The sequence below is a fragment of the Bos mutus genome, chromosome 2, assembly GCF_027580195.1.
Source record: "Bos mutus isolate GX-2022 chromosome 2, NWIPB_WYAK_1.1, whole genome shotgun sequence".
Classification (NCBI taxonomy): domain Eukaryota; kingdom Metazoa; phylum Chordata; class Mammalia; order Artiodactyla; family Bovidae; genus Bos; species Bos mutus.
The window spans coordinates 49,565,311-49,585,109 of record NC_091618.1 but is presented as its reverse complement, the minus strand read 5'-3'; the positions used below and the strand labels follow the sequence as shown (position 1 = coordinate 49,585,109).

General features: G+C 36.8%; 1 protein-coding gene across 12 annotated transcripts in view; it reads right to left on the bottom strand.

The window, feature by feature from the left end:
• The window catches only part of BOLL (boule homolog, RNA binding protein), a 61,290-nt gene that overhangs the window by 34,605 nt on the left and 6,886 nt on the right, over positions 1-19,799 (bottom strand). For 6 of the 12 annotated variants that reach the window (XM_070388695.1, XM_070388737.1, XM_005894599.2 and 3 more), the window contains exons 3-7: positions 19,265-19,356; positions 16,468-16,522; positions 14,730-14,805; positions 10,902-11,029; positions 700-771 (exon numbers count right to left, since the gene is read on the bottom strand). In XM_070388695.1, coding sequence (XP_070244796.1) covers positions 700-771; positions 10,902-11,029; positions 14,730-14,805; positions 16,468-16,522; positions 19,265-19,356 — 423 coding nt within the window. The remainder of the gene's footprint in view (positions 1-699; positions 772-10,901; positions 11,030-14,729; positions 14,806-16,467; positions 16,523-19,264; positions 19,357-19,799) is intronic. The other 6 variants (XM_070388750.1, XM_070388743.1, XM_070388757.1 and 3 more) reach the window with 2 other exon arrangements.

Sequence of the window (19,799 nt, the reverse complement as noted above, 5' to 3'; positions counted from 1 at the left end):
AGTTTACTTACCCTCAACCTCCCATAAGAATTAATGAAAAGAAGAATGTTGATTAACTAAAAGAGGCTGTCATAAATCACATTATTTTATTATGATATGTTTATTAAATATAATAACTAGAAACTGACATAATAACAATAACATAAAAAAAATCAGCCTGTGGTCCAGTATTTTCATAATACCTTGGAAATTATTTCTATGTTAGCCATGGGAGCAAAACCGACCCTATTACATTTGATAAAAATAAGTCCTTTATTGGACAGACTGATGCTGAAGTTCCAATACTTCGGCCACCTGATGCAAAGAGCCAACTAACTGGAAAAGACCCGGATGCTGGGTAAGATTAAAGGCAAAAGAAGGAGAGGGTGGCAGAGGACAAGATGGTTAAATAGCATCACCAACTCAATGGACATGAATTTGAGCAAACTCCAGGAGATAGTGAAGGACAGGGAAGCCTGGCATGCTGCAGTCCATGGGGTGGCTAAGAGTCGGACGTGACAACAGCGTAAGTAAACAATCTATCTTCTTATATGACATGTAGATCCCTCATTAAAAAAAAAAGAAAATACCACTGCTATCAAGGCTTAACTACCTCTTTTAAATTACGAGAGTATTTATTTGCAAGAGAAAGACTAAAATGAAAGATATTCAAAAAAGGACTGAAACTATCAAAGATTTGCATTGTAATTTAATGTTTACCTGGTAGTGATATGCAGGTTGTTGATAAACAGGCTGAGCTACCATCACAGGTGAACTAGATATAGAACGTGACTGTTAAGAGCAAAGAAAAGTAGCAAAAATTATTTTAGGCAAAATTCTTTAAAATTGTTTATGACAAAGTTTATCTTACACTGTTACCTAAACCCAGTCAACTTACAGTTTATGACTGGAAATATAATTTTCCCACCTCTTATTGATATTATTGCAACTCCACTTCAAGTTTATTAAAATTATCACAATATTTCTACTTCCATGTGGTTTCATTTCCACAGTAATGTTAAAACCACCCCCAGAAAAGTTGCTTTTATGAATAAATACATTTTCTAAGAGAATATTTCCCTGATGCTGGGAAATATTCTTTCCCTGATGCTGGGAAAGATTGAAGGCAGGAGGAGAAGGGGATGACAGAGAATGAGGCCGTTAGATGGCATCACCGACTCGATGGACATGAGTTTGAGCAAGCTCCAGGAGTTGGTGATAGACAGAGAAGCCTGGCATGCCGCAGTCCATTGGGTTACAAAGAGTTGGACACGACTGAGCGACTGAACTGAAGAGAATATTAGATGAAAACTAGCAGCTGGAGTTAAGGTGACATAGCTTATTTCCATTGCAGAGACAAGTAGTAGATGTTTACACAGCATTTAGAACTGAATGAATAATCATACCTTATTTGCCACTAATTTCCCACTACTTACAAATAATCAACATCCTATTCCTTTGTTATATATTTAATTAAAGCAAGTGCATTATTTATTGAAGAATATTAAACTCTATTTTAAATAAGTCATCTAATAAATTTACAAGTGATTTGTTCGATAAAAGTACATATAACACTTGATTATTCAGAGTAATAGAATAAACCTCAAAATAGATTATTTAAAGCCAGATCATTATAAAACAGGCAAACTGTATTACAAAATAGGTAAAATAGACTTTAACGACAGCAATTAAAATTCAATTTGTATCAATGTATGGCAAAACCAATATTGAAAGTAAAAAAAAAAAATTCAATTTGTAACATGGGATCTAATTTGCACATTTACCCATCCACCCAAATTGAAGAAAAGTATCATCATTTTGCATAATTTTCAGACAATTGTGTACTAATAAAATTGTACTACAGATTAACATTTGAAAATAATGTAATTTATTATATTAACACATTAAAGAAGAAAAAATGATATTCTCAGCAGACACAGAAACTACACTGTTAAAATTCAATACCCTTTCAGGATAAAAAGTTAGTAAACAGAGTAAAAAAATAACTTTCTTAATTGATTTAGGTCAGTAATTCTCAACCAGGTGGGACACTGCACTCCCAGGAAATATTTGGTAGTATTGTGGTTTTCATAAATGTAGGGAGGCTAGGAATCCACTAAAAATCCTGCAATGTACAGGACAGTTTCTGCAAAAAAGAAACAACCATCTGACCCCAAATGTCAACAGTGCTAAGATGGAGAAAACTTGGTTAAAGTTTAGAGTATCTTAACATATCTATATCTATGTAGGTTTTGAAAGATACTCATATAAACCTTAATGATTAATTACTGAACTTTCATTTTTTTAAGAACAAGATTATGGTGTTAAAACATAAATAATGTGGGAGAGACATTGCCAGTTCGTTTATTCTTATAGCATAAAAATTGGTGCTTCAGGAATTGACACTCTTACAAAGCATTTTCTGCCTCCTGCTAGTTGTGGAAGTGTTTTTCTACAATAACTTGTCAAGATGCTTGAAGAAGTGGTAGTCCACTGGGGAGAGGTAAGGTGAATATGGTGGATGAGGCAAAACTTTGTAGCCCAATTTGATCAACTTTTGAAGCATTAGTTGTGCAACATGTGGTCAGGTGACGTCATGGAGAACTGGGCTCATTCTGTTGACTATAGGCATTGCAGTTTTTGGTGCATCTCAGTGATTTGTTGAGCATACTTGTCAGATGTAATGGTTTTATCAGGATTCAAAAGCTGTACTGGATCACATGAGCAGCAGACCACCAAACAGTGACCATGACCTTTTTTCATTAGATGTGTGGCTTTGGGAAGTGCTCTGGAGCTTCTTCTTAGTCCAGCCACTGAACTGGTGGTCACTGGTTGTCATATAAAATCCACTTTTCGTTGCAGGTCACAATCCGATAAAGAAATGGTTCACTGCTGTTGTGTAGAATAAGAGAAGATGACACTTAAAAACAATTTTTTTTTAAAATTTTTGGTCAGCTCATGAGGCACCCAATTTTTTTCACCTTTCTAGTTTGCGTCAAATGCCAAATGGCCATAGAATGGTCAAAACTGAGTTCTTTAGCAACTTGTGTAGTTTAAGATGATCAGGTTCGATTTTGGCTTTCTGTTGGTCACTGTCAACTTCCAATGGCCGGCCACTACACTCATCTTCAAGGCTCTCATCTCCTCTGCAAAACTTCTTGAAACAGGACCGCACTGTATGTTCATTAGTAGTTCCTGGGACAAATGTGTTATTGATGTTGCAAGCTGTCTCTACTGCTTTAAGATGTATTTTGAACTCAAATAAGAAAACTGCTCAAATTTGTTTTTTCTCTAACATCATTTCCCTAGTCTAAAATAAACAGAAAGTAGTTAAGTCATTAGCAAAAAAACACAAAGCAAGAAATGTCATTAACATTATGTGTAACATAACCACATTTATTTAAAAATGTATTCCAGTATCAAACAGCAAAGTTCAACAATGCAAGACCACAATTACTTTTACAACAACCCAATATGTCTAAACTATTTAAAATTCGGTAAATTTCAGATTTCAGCTTAAATGAGTGAGAGTATTCCTAATTTTTCAAAAAACCTTTAGAGGATATATAAGCAAAAAATTTTGAAGACTATTGTCCTAAACTCTCACATAATATATACAAAACCTAAGTGGTTAATACAGTCCTTTAAAAAAATTTTTATACTCTTATTATTTATTTACCATTATATAACTTTTCTAAATAGGGTAATGCATTATAATAAATAATTGCATTTATTGTATATTACTGTATGTGTGTGTATGCACGCTCATTCTCTTTGTGACTCCATGGACTGGAGCCCAGCAGGCTCCTAAGTCCATGGAATTTTCCAGTCAAGAGTACTGGAGTGGGTTGACATTTACTACACCAGGGGATCTTCCCAACCTAGGGATCAAATTCACATCTTCTCCATTGGCAGGTGGATTCTTTACCACTGTGCCACCTGGGAAGCCCTCCATATATTATAATCATGAGCAATATATTCATTATATTTATAGAACTTTATTCATTTATATATATTTCAATCTCAGATCTGCTAAATGTAGATTTCCAGGTACTATTTCTGTTCAGGAAAAAAAAAAAAATCCTCCACATGTGATTCTCTGAATTTGTGGAATATGATCACAAAACATACCCCAAGAAAGCTCCAAATGGATTACAGAGTTGAATATAAAGTAAAATGAAATCATGGAATAACTAGTAGAAAGTAAATCTGAGTAGTTTTCAGATCCCTAGCGGGGCAACATTGTGTAAGTGATGAAGTAAAATTAAAAAATCAATTCATTTAGTCATAAAACTTTTAAACTTACAAAGAGTGAAAAAGATGAAAATACCATGTAAAATTTATATATAAAATAATAAAGTTTCATTCCATATTAAAGTCTTACAAATTGATTAGAATAAAAATAGGACCTTAATGGCTAAATTAAAAAAAATCACAAGCAGTTTATAAGTAGTATATGTAATTTAAAAATTGCATTGAAAATATTTCATGTAATTAAATTTTTTGTTGTTGATGTATAGTTGATTTACAATGTTGTGTTAATTTCAGGTGCATAGCAAACTGATTTAGTTACACACATGTGTGTATGCACACACACACGCATTTTTTTCAGATTCATTTCCTTATTCATTTCCTTTACAGGTTAGTACAATATATTGAGTACAGTTCCCCCAGTGTAGTCTTGATTGTAGAAAAAACTTAAAATGTCCATTGTGGGGAGCGAGCTCCGCCCCTGGCAAAGGTCATGAGGAAGGAGGCTTGGCATACGCAAAGGCGGGATCAAGCCTCAGGAGTCTCCCTGGAAATTCTCGAGCAATCTACCCCCAAAACCAGAGTCTGCCTACTTTCTGCTTTCACCTACACCTCTGACTTTACGGGGGGCTGTCCCCCACTACCTCTCTGAAAAAAAAAAGTTAGCTTACAGCTCCAGTTAATAATTCCTGGGTGTGACAGTGTTTAACCTACAAACTCCTTTGGAAATCCTCTAGCCTGCCTGAATAGGTTTTTCCGGCCACATGTGATTGTTCAGAGCCTCCCAACTGTGAGAGGCAGGAGATGTTCTAAACTGTCTAAATACAGATTCCTTTGAGCAGTTAGAAGATTGATTAGAAATTGTATTGGTGAAGGAATTTTCACTTGTTGGGCCAATGTTTGCTGCTAAGTCTCCATATCCCTTACCTGCTGTGTCCCTGGCAGTGTATTGATTAATATAATTGGTGTAAGTAGTAGCTTTAATGTTTGTAACCTGGGACCCTTGAGTTAATTCTTTTTCTTGTTATAGCCCACCACACCTTTGCTCTGTAGGAATGCAACTTTATCTAATGCTTTTGGAGGGTGGCTCCTGACCAATCACCTTTAGAGAAAAATAAGTTTTCTGAAGAAAGGGTCTTAAATTGTTAACAGGCCTCCGGGCCAGAAGATGATGCAAATCATCTAACTTTTGCATATGCTAAGTTTGCAGGAAGAAAGCCTGGCTTGCTGCCTGACTACCCCTTCCCCCATTATCCTCTATGCATAACTTAAGGTATAAAAACTACTTTGGAAAATAAAGTACGGGCCTTGTTCACCGAAACTTGGTCTCACCATGTCGTTCTTTCTCTTACCTTCAGGCTGAATTATTCAGCCTCTTTTCTCCACTGAATCTTCCTACTGAGCTATCCTCATTCTATTACTCTTTATATCCTTAATTAACGTTTAATTAAGCAATTGTTTCCTGATCTTCGCCGACGCCGTCCCCGCTTCGAATTCCCTGGATCAGCCGGGGCTGGTCCCCGGCAGTCCATCAATACAGAATATACACTCATACAATGGAAATTAAATAAAAAATTTAAATCAATCAACTAGATGTGCTAGGATCAACATGGTTTAATCTTAAAAAACAATAGTGAATAGAAAAACCAGATTATTTATATAGCATTTAAAAGCTGCCTAAAGCAACACAATATATCTATTTCTTAAGAATACCTACATTTGTAGTATAAACATATAAAATGGATAGGAAAGATACTCTGGTTAACCTTTGAGGAGGAAAAGAGAACAAGATAGTCAAGGCAAGGAGACTTTATTTGAATTTGTCATATTTTATTTTCCCCACTACCTGCCTCCTGAGAAACCTGTATGCAGGTCAAGAAGCAACAGCTAGAATCAGATATGGAACACCAGACTAGTTCCAAATAGGGAAAGGAGTACGTCAAAGCTGTATATTGTCACCCTGCTTATATAACTTATATGCAGAGTACATCATGTGAAATGCTGGGCTGAATGAATCACAAGCTGGAATCAAGACTGCCGGGAGAGATACCAATAACCTCAGATATGCAGATAACCAGCTGCTAAAGAATCAGACTGCAATGCAGGAGACTCAGGTTTGATTCCTGGGTCAGGAAGATCCCCTGGAGAAGCAATAGGCTACCTACTCCAGTATTCGTAGGCTTCACTGGTGGCTGAGTCAGTAAAGAATCCACCTGCAAATGGGGCAGACCTGGGTTCGATCCCTGGGCTGGGAAGATTCCATGGAGGAGGGCTTGGCAAACCAATACAGTATTCTTGCTTGGAGAATACCCATGGACAGAGGAGCTTGGCAGGCTACAGTCCATAGGGTCACAAAGAGCTGGACATGGCTGAGAGACTAAACACAACACAGCACATGCAGATGACACCACCCTATGAGCCCCAAGAAAAAGAAATACAAAAAGGCAAAATGGTTGTCTGAGGAGATCTTACAAATAGCTGAGAAAAAAGAAAAGCGAAGGAGAAAAGGAAAGATATATTCATCTTAATGGAGAGCTCCAAAGAACAGCAAGGAAAGATAAGAAAGCCTTCCTAAGTGAACAATGCAAACAAATAGAAGAAAATAACAGAACAGGAAAGACTAGAGATCTCTTCAAGAAAATTAGAGATACCAAGGGAACATTTTATGCAAAAATAAAGGACAGAAATGGTATGGACCTAACAGAAGCAGAGGAGATTAAGAAAAGGTGGTAAGAAAACACAGAACTATACACAAAAAGATCTTAATGACCCAGATAACCACAATGGTGTGATCACTCACCTAGAGCCATACATCCTGGAGTGCGAAATCAAGTGGGCCTTAGGAAGTATCACTACAAACAAAGCTAGTGGAGGTGATCAAATTCCAGCTGAGGCACTTCAAATCCTAAAAGATGATGGTGTTAAAGTGTTGCACTGAATATGCCAGCCAATTTGGAAAACTCAGCAGTGGCCAAAGGACTGGAAAAGGTCAGTTCTCATTCCAATCACAAAGAATGGCAATGCCAAAGAATGTTCAAACTACCGCACAACTGCACTCATTTCACAAGCTAGCAAGGTAATGGTCAAAATCCTTCAAGCTAGGCTTCAACAGGATGTGAACTGAGAACTTCCAGATGTACAAGCTGGATTTAGAAAATGCAGAGGAATCAGAGACCAAACTGCCAACATCCACTGAAACATAAAAAAAGCGAGAATTCCAGAAAAACATCTAATTCTGCTTCACTGACTATGCTAAAGCCTTTGACTGTGTAGATCATAAATGTGGAAAATTCTTAAAGAAATGGGAATACCAGACCACCTTATTTGCCTCCTGAGAAACCTATATGTAGGACGAGAAGCAACAGTTACAACTGGACATGGAACAGACTGGTTCCAAACTGGGAAAGGAGTACGTCAAGGCTGTATATTGTCACTCTTCTTATCTAACATATGCAGTACATCACGCGAAATGCTGGGCTGGATGATGCACAAACTGGAATCAAGATTGCTAGGGAAAATATCAATAACCTCAGATATGCAGATGATACCACTCTTATGGCAGAAAGCAAAGAGGAACCAAAGAGCCTCTTGATGAAAGTGGATGAGGAGTCTGAAATCCTGGCTTAAAACTCAACATTCAAAAAACTATGATCATGGCATCCAGTCTCATTCAGTTCAGTTCAGTTGCTCAGTCATGTCCGACTCTTTGCAACCCCATGAATCGCAGCACGCCAGGCCTCCCTGTCCATCACCATCTCCCAGAGTTCACTCAGACTCACGTCCATCCAGTCAGTGATGCCATCCAGCCATCTCATCCTGTCGTCCCTTTCTCCTCCTGCCCCCAATCCCTCCCAGCATCAGAGTCTTTTCCAATGTGTCAACTCTTTGCATGAGGTGGCCAAAGTACTGGAGTTTCAGCTTTAGCATCATTCCTTCCAAAGAAATCCCAGGGCTGATCTCCTTCAGAATGGACTGGTTGGATCTCCTTGCAGTCCAAGGGACTCTCAAAGAGTCTTCTCCAACACCACAGTTCAAAAGCATCAGTTCTCTGGCGCTCAGCCTTCTTCACAGTCCAACTCTCACATCCATACATGACCACAGGAAAAACCATAGCCTTGACTAGACAGACCTTTGTTGGCAAAGTAATGTCTCTGCTTTTGAATATGCTATCTAGGTTGGTCATAACTTTCCTTCCAAGGAGTAAGCGTCTTTTAATTTCATGGCTGCAGTCGCCATCTGCAGTGATTTTGGAGCCCCCAAAAATAAAGTCTGACACTGTTTCCACTGTTTCTCCATCTATTTCCCATGAAGTGATGGGACCGGATGCCATGATCTTTGTTTTCTGAATGTTGAGAGCTTTAAGCCAACTTTTTTACTCTCCACTTTCACTTTCATCAAGAGGCTTTTTAGTTCCTTTCAAGGCAAATAGATGGGAAACAATGGAAACTGGGCCAGACTTGATTTTCTTGGGCTCCAAAATCACTGTGGATGTTGACTTCAGCCATTAATTTAAAAAATGCCTGATCCTTGGAAGAAAAGCTATGAAAAACCTAGACAGCATATTTATCATCTGGTGACCAAAACCATCCCAAAGAAACAGAAATGCAAGAAGGCAAAATGGTTGTCTGAAGAGGCCTTATAAATAGCTGAGAAAAGAAAAAAAAGAGAAAGGCAAAGGAGAAAGTGAAAGATATTTTCCAGTGAATGCAGATTTCCAGAGAGTAACAAGGAGAGATAAAAGGCCTTCTTCAATGAACAATGCAAAGAAGTAGAGAGAAACAATAGAATGGGAAAGACTAGAGATCTCTTCAAGAAATCTGGAGATATCAAAGGAACATTTCATCCAAGTATGGGCATGATAAAGGACAGAAATGATGAGGACCTAATACAAGCAGAAGGGATTAAGAAGAGATTGCAAGAATACACAGAAGAACTATATGAAAAAGGTCTTCATGATCAGGGTAACCATGGTGCTGTGGTCACTCACCTAGAGCCAGACATCCTGGAGTGCGAAATCAAGTGTGCCTTAGGAAGTATCACTGCAAACAAAGCTAGTGGAGGTGATGGAATTCCAGCTGAGCTACTTCAAATCCTAAAAGATGACGGTGTTAAAGTGCTGCACTGAATATGCCAGCAAATTTGGAAAACTCAGCAGTGGCCACAGGGTTGGAAAATGTCTGTTTTCATTCCAATCCCAAAGAAGGGCAGTGCTGAAGAATGTTCAAACTACCATACTATTATACTCATTTCACATGCTAGTAAGGATATGTTCAAAATCCTTCAAGTTAGGCCTCAACACTATGTGAATCGAGAATTTTCAGATGTACACGATGGGTTTAGAAAAGGCAGGGTAAACAGAGGTCAAATTGCCAACATTTGCTGGATCATGGAGAAAGGAAGGGAATTTCAGAAAAACATGTACTTCTGTGGATGTTTGTTTCCACAATAAACTGTAGAAAATTCTTAAAGAGATGAGAATATCAGACCACCTTACCTGTCTCCTAAGAAACATGTATGGGGGTCAAGAAACAACAGTTAGAACCGGACATGGAAATATGGACCTGTTCAAAATTGGGAAAGGAGTATGTCAAGGCTGTATATTGTCACCCTGCTTATTTAACTTATATGCAGAGTATACCATGCGAAAGCCTTGCTGGATGAATCACAAGTTGGAATCAGGACTGCTGGAAGAAATATCAACAACCTCAGATATGCAGATGATACCACTCTAATGGTAGAAAGTAAAGAGGAACTAAAGAACCTCTTGATGAGGGTGAAAGAAGGGAGTGAAAAAGTTGGTTTAAAACTCAACCTTCAAAAAACTAAGATCATGGCATCCAGTTCCATCACATCAAGGCTAACAGAAGGGGGAAAAAGTGGAAGCACTGACACATTTTACTTTCTTGGGCTCCAAAATCACTGTGAATGGTGATTGCAGTCATGAAATTTAAAGGCACTTGCTCCTTGGAAGGAAGGCTATGATAAATCTAGATAGCAAGGCTATGACAAACTTAGACAGCATACTAAAAGAGAGACATCACTTTGCCAGCTAAGGTCTGTTTGTCAAAGCTATGGTTTTTCCAGTAATGTAAGGATGTGCGAGCTGGAGTATAAAGAAGGCTGAGCACTGAAGAATTGATGCTTTTGAATTGCAGTGTTGGAGAAGACTCTTGAGAGTCCCTTGGACAAGAAGATCAAACCAGTCAATCCTAAAGGAAATCAACCTTCAATATTCATTGGAAGGACTGATGCTGAAACTCCAATCCTCTGACCACCTGATGGGAAGAGCCAACTTACTGGAAAAGACCCTGGCGCTTGGAAAAATTGAGGGCAGGAAGAGAATGGGGCAACAGAAAATGATATGGTTGAATGGCACTACAGATTCAATGGACATGAGTTTGAGCAAACTCTGGGAGACAGTGAAAGACAGGGACCTGCTGCAGTTCATGGGGTTGCAAAGAGTCAGACATGACTGAACGACTGAACAACAACAAAATCTTGCCAGCTAAAGAACAGAGTACGGAAAACCATCCTTAAATAGAGACTAATGAAAAAAAATGAGCGGTAGTTACATGGCTGTCACTTTATTACATTTGTCTGTGGCTGAAATATTTCAGAAATAAAAATTTAATAGCAACAGATGAAAACCCTTTTAAAATGAAATTACTTACAGGCCAAGGTGGTGGGACAGAAGTAACCTCTGGAGTATGAAAATAAGCAACACCATTATGATAAGTGTAAGGATATCCAGTTGAAGTTGTTAGATACATTGTTCCAGCTGCTGGCATTATACTGGAACCTAAAACAAAAAGGAAATAGTAATAATTGAAACGTTCAGTTTAACATTTAAAAATGTAATTTCTGAACACTGAAAAATGTTTCTCTTTACACAAATATAGCTATAGTAAAAACTGAGTATTAAAAATTCTTTAAACATCCCATATATTAAAGTATCTTTGAAGCATTTATTTTCAAACTTACTACCCTTAGAGCTTTTGTAGCTTATGGTAAATAAAAAGAAACAAGTTTAATCAGATCAGATCAGATCAGTCGCTCAGTCGTGTCCGACTCTTTGTGACCCCATGAATCGCAGCACGCCAGGCCTCCCTGTTCAACACCAACTTAATTCTGGTTTTAAAGTAGTATAATGAAATAGAGAACTTTACAATTGAGATTATTATCAGCAAAGTACTTATTTTTACAAATATAAACTACATATAATTTAGAGTTACCTAAAGACTACTGACACTGTAGCAAAGTCCCTAAGATCTCAGTAAGACCATCTATTTGTAAAAGCCCAAAGAAGATGGAGGCAGTGAAACTGGACAAAATACTTGTTCTACCTTAAAAATTCTTAGGATCGACTATCAGCAAGTACTCACTTATGCTATGACTGTATTTTACTCTCTAGTCTACCTTTGCTACAATTGCTGTTGTTGCAAACATGGCCACAGACCTTCATGTTGCTAATTCTGGGTCCTCATTTCTTTTCCCAGGTCAAGTTACATATACTCTTCCCCACAAAATAAAAAAAGTCCTTTTTGTCAGGAGAAGACTTTAAAAATTTTATGTGCCAAGTCAGATTTAAGTCCTTGACTAATAGGTTACATAAATTACTGAGGTGGCAATCCTCCTTCCACTATACTGCTGCTGCTGCTGCTGCTAAGTTGCTTTAGTCGTGTCCAGCTCTGTGCGATCCCATAGACGGCAGCCCACCAGGCTCCCCCATTCCTGGGATTCTCCAGGCAAGAACACTGGAGTAGGTTGCCATTTCCTTCTCCAATGCATGAAAGTGAAAAGTGAAAGTCAAGTTGCTCAGTCGTGTCCGACTCTAGTGACCCCATGGACTGCAGCCTACCAGGCCCCTCCGTGCATGGGATTTTCCAGGCAAGAGTACTGGAGTGGGGTGCCATTGCCTTCTCCGTCCTAGTGTGTCTCAAAATTTTAAATTCATTATAACAAGCTAGACAGCTTGTTAAAATACAAACTTCAGGTCCCCATTTCAAGAGATTTTTGATTCAAGAGACCTGGGATGGGGCCTGAGAAACTATATTTTGACAGAGCCCAAGTTAACTATTGGTGGCTGCAAACCACACTGACAGCAGCACTAGCCTTCTACTCTAAGTAGCACTACTACTCAACTCATATTTTCACGACATTTCATCCAGTATTATTACAGCATATTTTAGTGGTTCTTATTCTCTTGAGAATCTGATGAAAGCCAAAGACCCTTTTCACAAATATATATATATATATTCAAATAAAATTTTGCATGCAATTTGGAAGGTCCGTGGAATTCCCTCCAAAGATCACCTTTTAGGTACCACAATTAAATAAAGAAATTTTTATTCTTAATTTAAGTACCACAGTTAAATAAAGAAATTTTGAGTGATTATTATTACAATGCATTGGACTAGGCCTTAGTGATACAGCCAAAAAGAAACAAGAAAAAAATTGAGCATGCTATGGTCTCTATCTTCACAGAGGTTAGGGTCTGGTAAGGAAGACAGTCATTAGCTAATTACACAACTAATTATAATTTTGATAAACACAAAAGGCAGTATAGGTAGTACAGGTTATTATATTGGGTAGTATAGGGTACTGGAGAAGGCAATGGCACCCCACTCCAGTACTCTTGGCTGGAAAATCCCATGGACGGAGGAACCTGGTAGGCTACAGTCCGTGGGGTTGCGAAGAGTCGGACAGGACTGAGCGACTTCACTTTCACTTTTCACTTTCATGCACTGGAGAAGGCAATGGCAACCCACTCCAGTGTTCTTGCCTGGAGAATCCCAGGAATGGGGGAGCCTGGTGGGCTGCCGTCTATGGGGTCGCACAGAGTTGGACACAACTGAAGCAACTTGGCAGCAGCAGCAGTACAGGGTACAACACTGAACATTATATATTGTATGTCTAGTAATTGTGAGGAAATTGATATTTGGGCTGAGTTTTAAAGAATGAATGGGATGGCAAATTCACTGTAGGTGAAGAAAACAGTGCATCAGAAATATGGTTATGTTCTGGAATGAAGGATGGCTAAATGATTAAAGCATGGAAAAGATAAGAACAGCTCAAAATAAGCAGAGAATAACATGATAAGATGGGCATGTTTGAAAGATCACTCTGGCTGCCTTATGTGTGATGGGTGGTAAAGTACTGATAGCAAAACTGGATTCAGAAAGATCAGTTAGGAGGCTTTTCAAGTAATTAAGGCAAGCAGAGTGGGTAGCTGGGACTAGAATGTTGGTAACAGAGATGGAAAATAGGTGACAGATTTGAAAAAAAAGGTAATAATCCGTGTACACGCCTAGTTTCTAAAACAATGACTTTGCCTTTATAAGCTGTATTTTCTATTTACAAAATAGAACAATACCTCACAGGTTGCTGTAAAGATTAAATGAAATAATTAAAACCCATAATGTTGACCTTTATGCTAAACAGTTCTTAAGTAACTATTTGTTTGAAAGCATTCAGGATAGTACTGATTTATGTTCTGTTTTTAGCAACCTGTGGATTGCATAAAACAGGTTTTTATGAACACTCCCAGTTGTTTTTACTGATGGTGATAATGGATTAAGAATTGTTATTACATGCTATAGCTTAACTCTTACAACTAACAGCAGTAGTCTGAAAATATTCAGCATTCTGACATATTTAGTGCATTTCATTTTGGAGTATCAACTTACTAAGGACACGTCAGTTATCTTATAAATTAACAAATACTAGGTCAAAATTAAATTTGATCTCTGTTAACTTCTAAGTCAAAAGCAGAACAGTCCAAATGAGCACAATCTATTAATTTGTTAACAGATGTATAATAACTACATAATGTTTTGAACATCCAAAGGGACACATGGACACTAGTTACAAATTTTATGCAAAGTTTCTCCTTCTAGCCAAAGATTCTGTTAGAGATTTTAATACTATAGGTTAAAAGGTAACCATAAAGATGCCTAATTTAATAAACGGGAAGAGTGAGAAAAAAGAATAAAAGTTCAAAGTATTCTGGAAATTTGAGGAAGGCACTTAGCCAATTCCTAAAGCTTTAGGGGTTGTTTCTTCTGATAATTATGATACATATGGTTGGGTTACAGTATATACCATACAACCAGAGTTTCTGATATTTTACATTTTTACTTTTAGTAATTTTATTCTAATTTTAAATTACTGTATTAGAAAAACTTTAAAATAGTAATTACTTCTAATTTCTTTCATAATTTTAAACTATATTTTAACTATACAATTTTTCCTTTAAAGATGTAACTATTTGGAATATAGTTAAACATTATTATTTATATACATTTTCCTAGCCTCCTCCATCCCACAAGTTAATGTATTTAATTTGTGGAAAGAAATATTCATTTGCCTACCACCTTCGCTAAAATAACTTTATTAAATCAAAGAAACCTGATACTTTAATGAAGTTCTATTAATAGTCTTACATTTTGAAAAAGAACCATGCAAAAATATTGAAAAATATATTAGTTCTCAATACATACGAGGGATCCCTACTTGTTGCTTTCTTATTGCCGGGCCAATGTTCAGTTTCTTATCCTTGTAATTAAGTTTTTCAGCCTAAAATAAGAAAAAGTACATTACTTTATTATCACACCTTGAAAACAGCAAGGCATAGTAGAAAGTGCAAAGCCTTTGGATTAAAATAGATTCGGGTGTGAACCCTGGTTCCAATGTACTGACCCTAATTCCTCATTTGGCAATTTGAGTTGTTACACATGTGGTCCCAGCTGAGGTTAAACAGGGAGACATTTTGTTTTCTTTTTTCAGCTTTTATACTGTAAACAAATGTCCTTTTCATGTTCTATTTACTGTCATGTTTTTCACATTTTTGTGCCTTATGTTAGTATTTTTGCTACTTAAGATGGCTCTCAAGTGTAGTGTTGAAGTGCTGGCTAGTGTTCCCAAGTGCAAAAAGACTGTCATGTGTTTTAGCAGAGAAAGTACGTGTTAGCTGGGTTAATTCACACATGGGTTTAGTGCTGTTGATCATGAGTTCAATGTTAATGAATCAAAAATGTTACATGTAATCTTTAAACAGAAGCACACATAAAACAAAGTTATATATTGATTGGCTGATGAAAATATTGTAAACAGAAGTTCATGAGAAACTAACCCTGTATTTTCTAGGTGCAGCACACTTCAATATTTGCTAATTTAGTGTTTATGATGATTTTATAGAATACAACCACTATAAATAATGAGAACTGACTGCATATGACTTAATAAAATGTAATTAAAATAAAATTTTTTCCTAAAAAATTAAATGCTACACTTGCCAAACTTAAGAGTTATTATATACTGAACTGCTGGGTTTAGATTTTTTTTCTATGAATGTTCTTTGTTTATAAGTTTTTCATAGGAGGGAAATAATCTCAGATAAGGCACCCCACTCCAGTACTCTTGCCTGGAAAATCCCATGGACGGAGGAGCCTGGTAGGCTGTAGTCCATGGGGTAGCTAAGAGTAGGACATGACTGAGTGACTTCACTTTCACTTTTCACTCTTATGCATTGGAGAAGGAAATGGCAACCCACTCCAGTGTTCTTGCCTGGAGAATCCCAGGGACAGGGGAGCCTGGTGGGCTGCAGTTTATGGGGTTGCACACAGTCGGACACGACTGAAGCGACATAGCAGCAGCAGCAGCAATCTCATTTTAGGAATCTACATTCATAGCATTTTTTAGGAATTCAAAGTGCTATTAACACATCAGAAAAGACACATCCCTAAATTCTCAGTTTAAGAAAATAAAGTGGAAAGTTATAATTTCACAGCCAAACTTATGCAATTATTTGGCATTTGTTTTTCTGTAGATAAATTTATCTTTAATTTTTAATTATTTTTTGGAGACCAATGTTAATCTCAAGATACAAAGAAAATAAATTTTTTTAGCAATCAGTTATTGTACTAGAACCCCACTATTAAATTAATACCTTAAAGCAGGGGTCCCCAACTTCTGGGATCTAATGCCTGATGATCTGGGGTGGAGCTGATGTAATAATAATAAAGTGCACAATAAATGTAACATACTTGAATCATCCTCAAACTATATGCCCCAGGTCTGTGGAACAACTGTTGCCACCAAACTAGTCTCTGGTGCCAAAAAGTTTGGGGACCACTGCCTTAAAGGATTAGTTTCAAAGAAAGAAGTTTCAAAAATGAAGTTAAATACACCAAAGTAAAGAGTTCCAAAAATGAAGTTAAATACACCAAAATATCTTACCTCTTGTAAAATTTTTTGTGCATCTTCTTGTGTTTCAAAAGTGACGAAGCCATACCTAAATAAATCCATTAATTATTATAGTAGAACATTACATTGATATTATACTAAGATTAAATATATATATTTTTAGAATGGGCCACAGTAGGCATGAACATTTTTCTATGGTGTACCAGTATGCAAAACTTAGAGGAGAATTGTTCACAGCTTAACATGGTTATCCTCTTAAAGGGAGAGGCCTAAAAAAAAAATAACAACCCAGGGATCTTAAAACAGTATCAGACCAGAGCTGTATGCAAGGCAGGAAAACATGAGAGATTTGTGTTCTGGTTTACAAATTAGGGTGCAATAAATTTCAGCCCACAGCAGTAACCTCCTTTTAAAATGACATAAGTTTGCTTTCAATAGAAATCAAAGTATAAAAAGAATCTTTAAAAAATTAAAAATTGAACATGATAAAATATTTTATCTTGGTAAATGAGTACACATATTATTTACTATTGTTAGCATATATAAACTGAGAATGTAACTATTAGTATATTTCCCAAATAAAATAAGTTAAAAATATTATACAACCCAGGTTTTATATCTGCTTTTCATATATAATTGTTATCTTCAGAGTATAAATCATATGATCAAGATACAAATACACAGTATAAGTGAAGTGAAAGTTGCTCAGCTGTTTCCGACTCTTTGAGGCACCCACAGACTTTACAGTCCATGGAATTCTCTGGGCCAGAATATTGGAGTGGGTAGCCATTGCCTTCTCCAGGGGATCTTCCCAATCCAGGAATCGAACCCAGGTCTCCCGCAATGCAGGTGGATTCTTCACCAACTGAGTCACCAGGGAAGCCCAAGAATACTGAAGTGGGTGATCTATCCCTTCTCCAGGGTATCATCCCCACCCAGGAATCGAACCAGGGTCTCCTGCATTGCACATGGATTCTTTAACAGCTGAATTACACAATATATGCCTTGTCCAAAAAGACAAAATAGGTAGATAAAAAGGGATGAAAGAAATAAAAAGTACATCCCCCCCCCAATTTAATCTCTATTTGGATAATTTTAGGAAACTCTCTTGAGTAATGCTCAACTTTATTTTCCTCAAATTGTGTATGTACGTTAAGTTCCTCAGTCGTGTCCGACTCTTTGCGACCCCATGGACTGTAGCCTGCCAGCTCTTTTGTCCATGGAATTCTCCAGGTAAGATTATTGGAGTGGGTAGCTGTTCCCTTCTCCAAGGGATTGTTTCAACTTAGGGATCGAACCCAGGTCTTCTGAATTGCAAGCAGATTCTTTACTGTCTAAACCACCAGGGAAGTGCCAATTCATAGTTACTAATAAGTAATTATGTATCATGTAATTAATAAACATTTACTATTTTATTCAATTCATAATTACTGTATTGTATATGAATTTCCTTTTTCAACAAAGGAATTTCTTTATTTGCTCAAGTATTAAACAAGGGCTAAAGAAGTATTTTTACACTTTTTAGTAGAACACATATACCACCCAGTGGAAAAGGCATAAAATACAGTCTACACTGCTATGTGTTATTTTCAATGATTTAAAAATGGATATTACAAATTCCATTAAGCCAAATATAAGTGGTACAATTTCACTTCATCATATTATTTTTTGTCGGGCTCAGAAGTCTGTTTATATGCAGGATTTGTTTATATTATATGTTTATATCTGTTAATCATCTCTGCAGGATCTCATCTTTTTAGAAGTGTCCACCTATCATATTTACATGTAGTTTCCCACTAATATTTTACCCATCTTATTGGTCCTTTCTTTTATGCCTATGAATATGTATATATTGCCTCTTTTTCAAGAAAATAATCATTCATTGATTTCTTTAACTTTGCAATCAAACTTCTCAAGTGAGTACGCTATGTAAACTACCTTTTTATTCTCTGATATTTGGCTTTTGTAAATACCAATTCACTAAAACAGCTCTAATGTCACCAGACATTACTAGCCAAATCCTAGTGCTTTATTCTTTAATTTTCATTCTCCTTGATTTGGCAATTAAAAATCATTCTCGCTAAGATTATATTTCTTAGATTAGTCCCCTGGTTAGGTCTCTGAGGCACAAGCTACAGACATTCTTTTGTGTCAGCCTTTTCCAAATTAAGTTCTCTCTAGTCTAAAGCAGGTATACAATTCCAAAAGTATCAGATTCCTTTAGTTTCTGGTTCCTTGGCTACAGGACATCAGCTACTCAACATTAAGTGCTTACTACCTAACAATCAATGGTCCCTCAGCCTTTGCAAGAATAACTTTACAACAAATTAAGGAATATTAAAGCATCCTCTTTCCTCTAAAATACCCACGCCCCACTCCCCAACACATGGAGATCAAAAGGAAGGAGAAAGCAGCCATGAAACTCTCTTTTTAAAAATGGAATCAGGACTTCCCTGGTGGTCCAATGGTAAAGAATCCTCCTGCCAATTCAGGGGACATGGGTTCCATCCCTGGTCTGGGAAGATTCCACACGTGGTCAAGCAATTAAACCTATGCACCACAACTACTGAAGCCTGTGCACCCTAGAGCCCCTGCTTGCTGCAACTAGAGAAAGCCCAGGCACAAAAATGAAGAACCAGTGCAGCCAAAAAAACCCAAAACACAACCAACGCCCCACCTCCCCACCGAAAAACAACAGAACAGCCAAACTTCACTACAACTTCCTTCTTAAAAAAAAAAAAAAGGAACCAAAGTAAGGCAGAATACAAAATGTAGCAATCCAATAAAAACACAATTGTTAATTCTGTGTACTACCTATAGTGATACTAACCCTTTGGAAACTCCAGCTCTGTCATTTACAATCTTCACTTCTTTTACAGATCCATACTGGGAAAAAAATTTTCTTAAATCATTTTCATTTGTCTAATGGTATAAAAATAAAACACAAAAAACCCCATTTTAATTGATAAAAGATGAAATAACTTCTGCTTGTTTTGGAGACAGAAAAGGCAACACAAATTAATAGTATGGATATAAGGATGCCTGTCATCATAAAAACTGCATGAAATCACTAGGTTATTAAAATTAATATTAATACTTTGCTTTATGCAGAGTTAATACTATGTTGTTAAATTATTACATAGCAATAAAATATTTTAAGCTGAGTTTTCTAAAACTACAAATAAAGCTTGTTCTCTAGTTAGCTATTTTTTGATAAAACTGTACTAGGCATGCCTATAACTATACTAAGGGCATATTATTATTGGTTCTTGTGATTCAGAGAGGTCTACAGTCATGGCAATGGAACTAGGTTATGCTGGCCTCCACCAGTCACTCTATTTTTATTTTAAAATTTATTTTTAAGG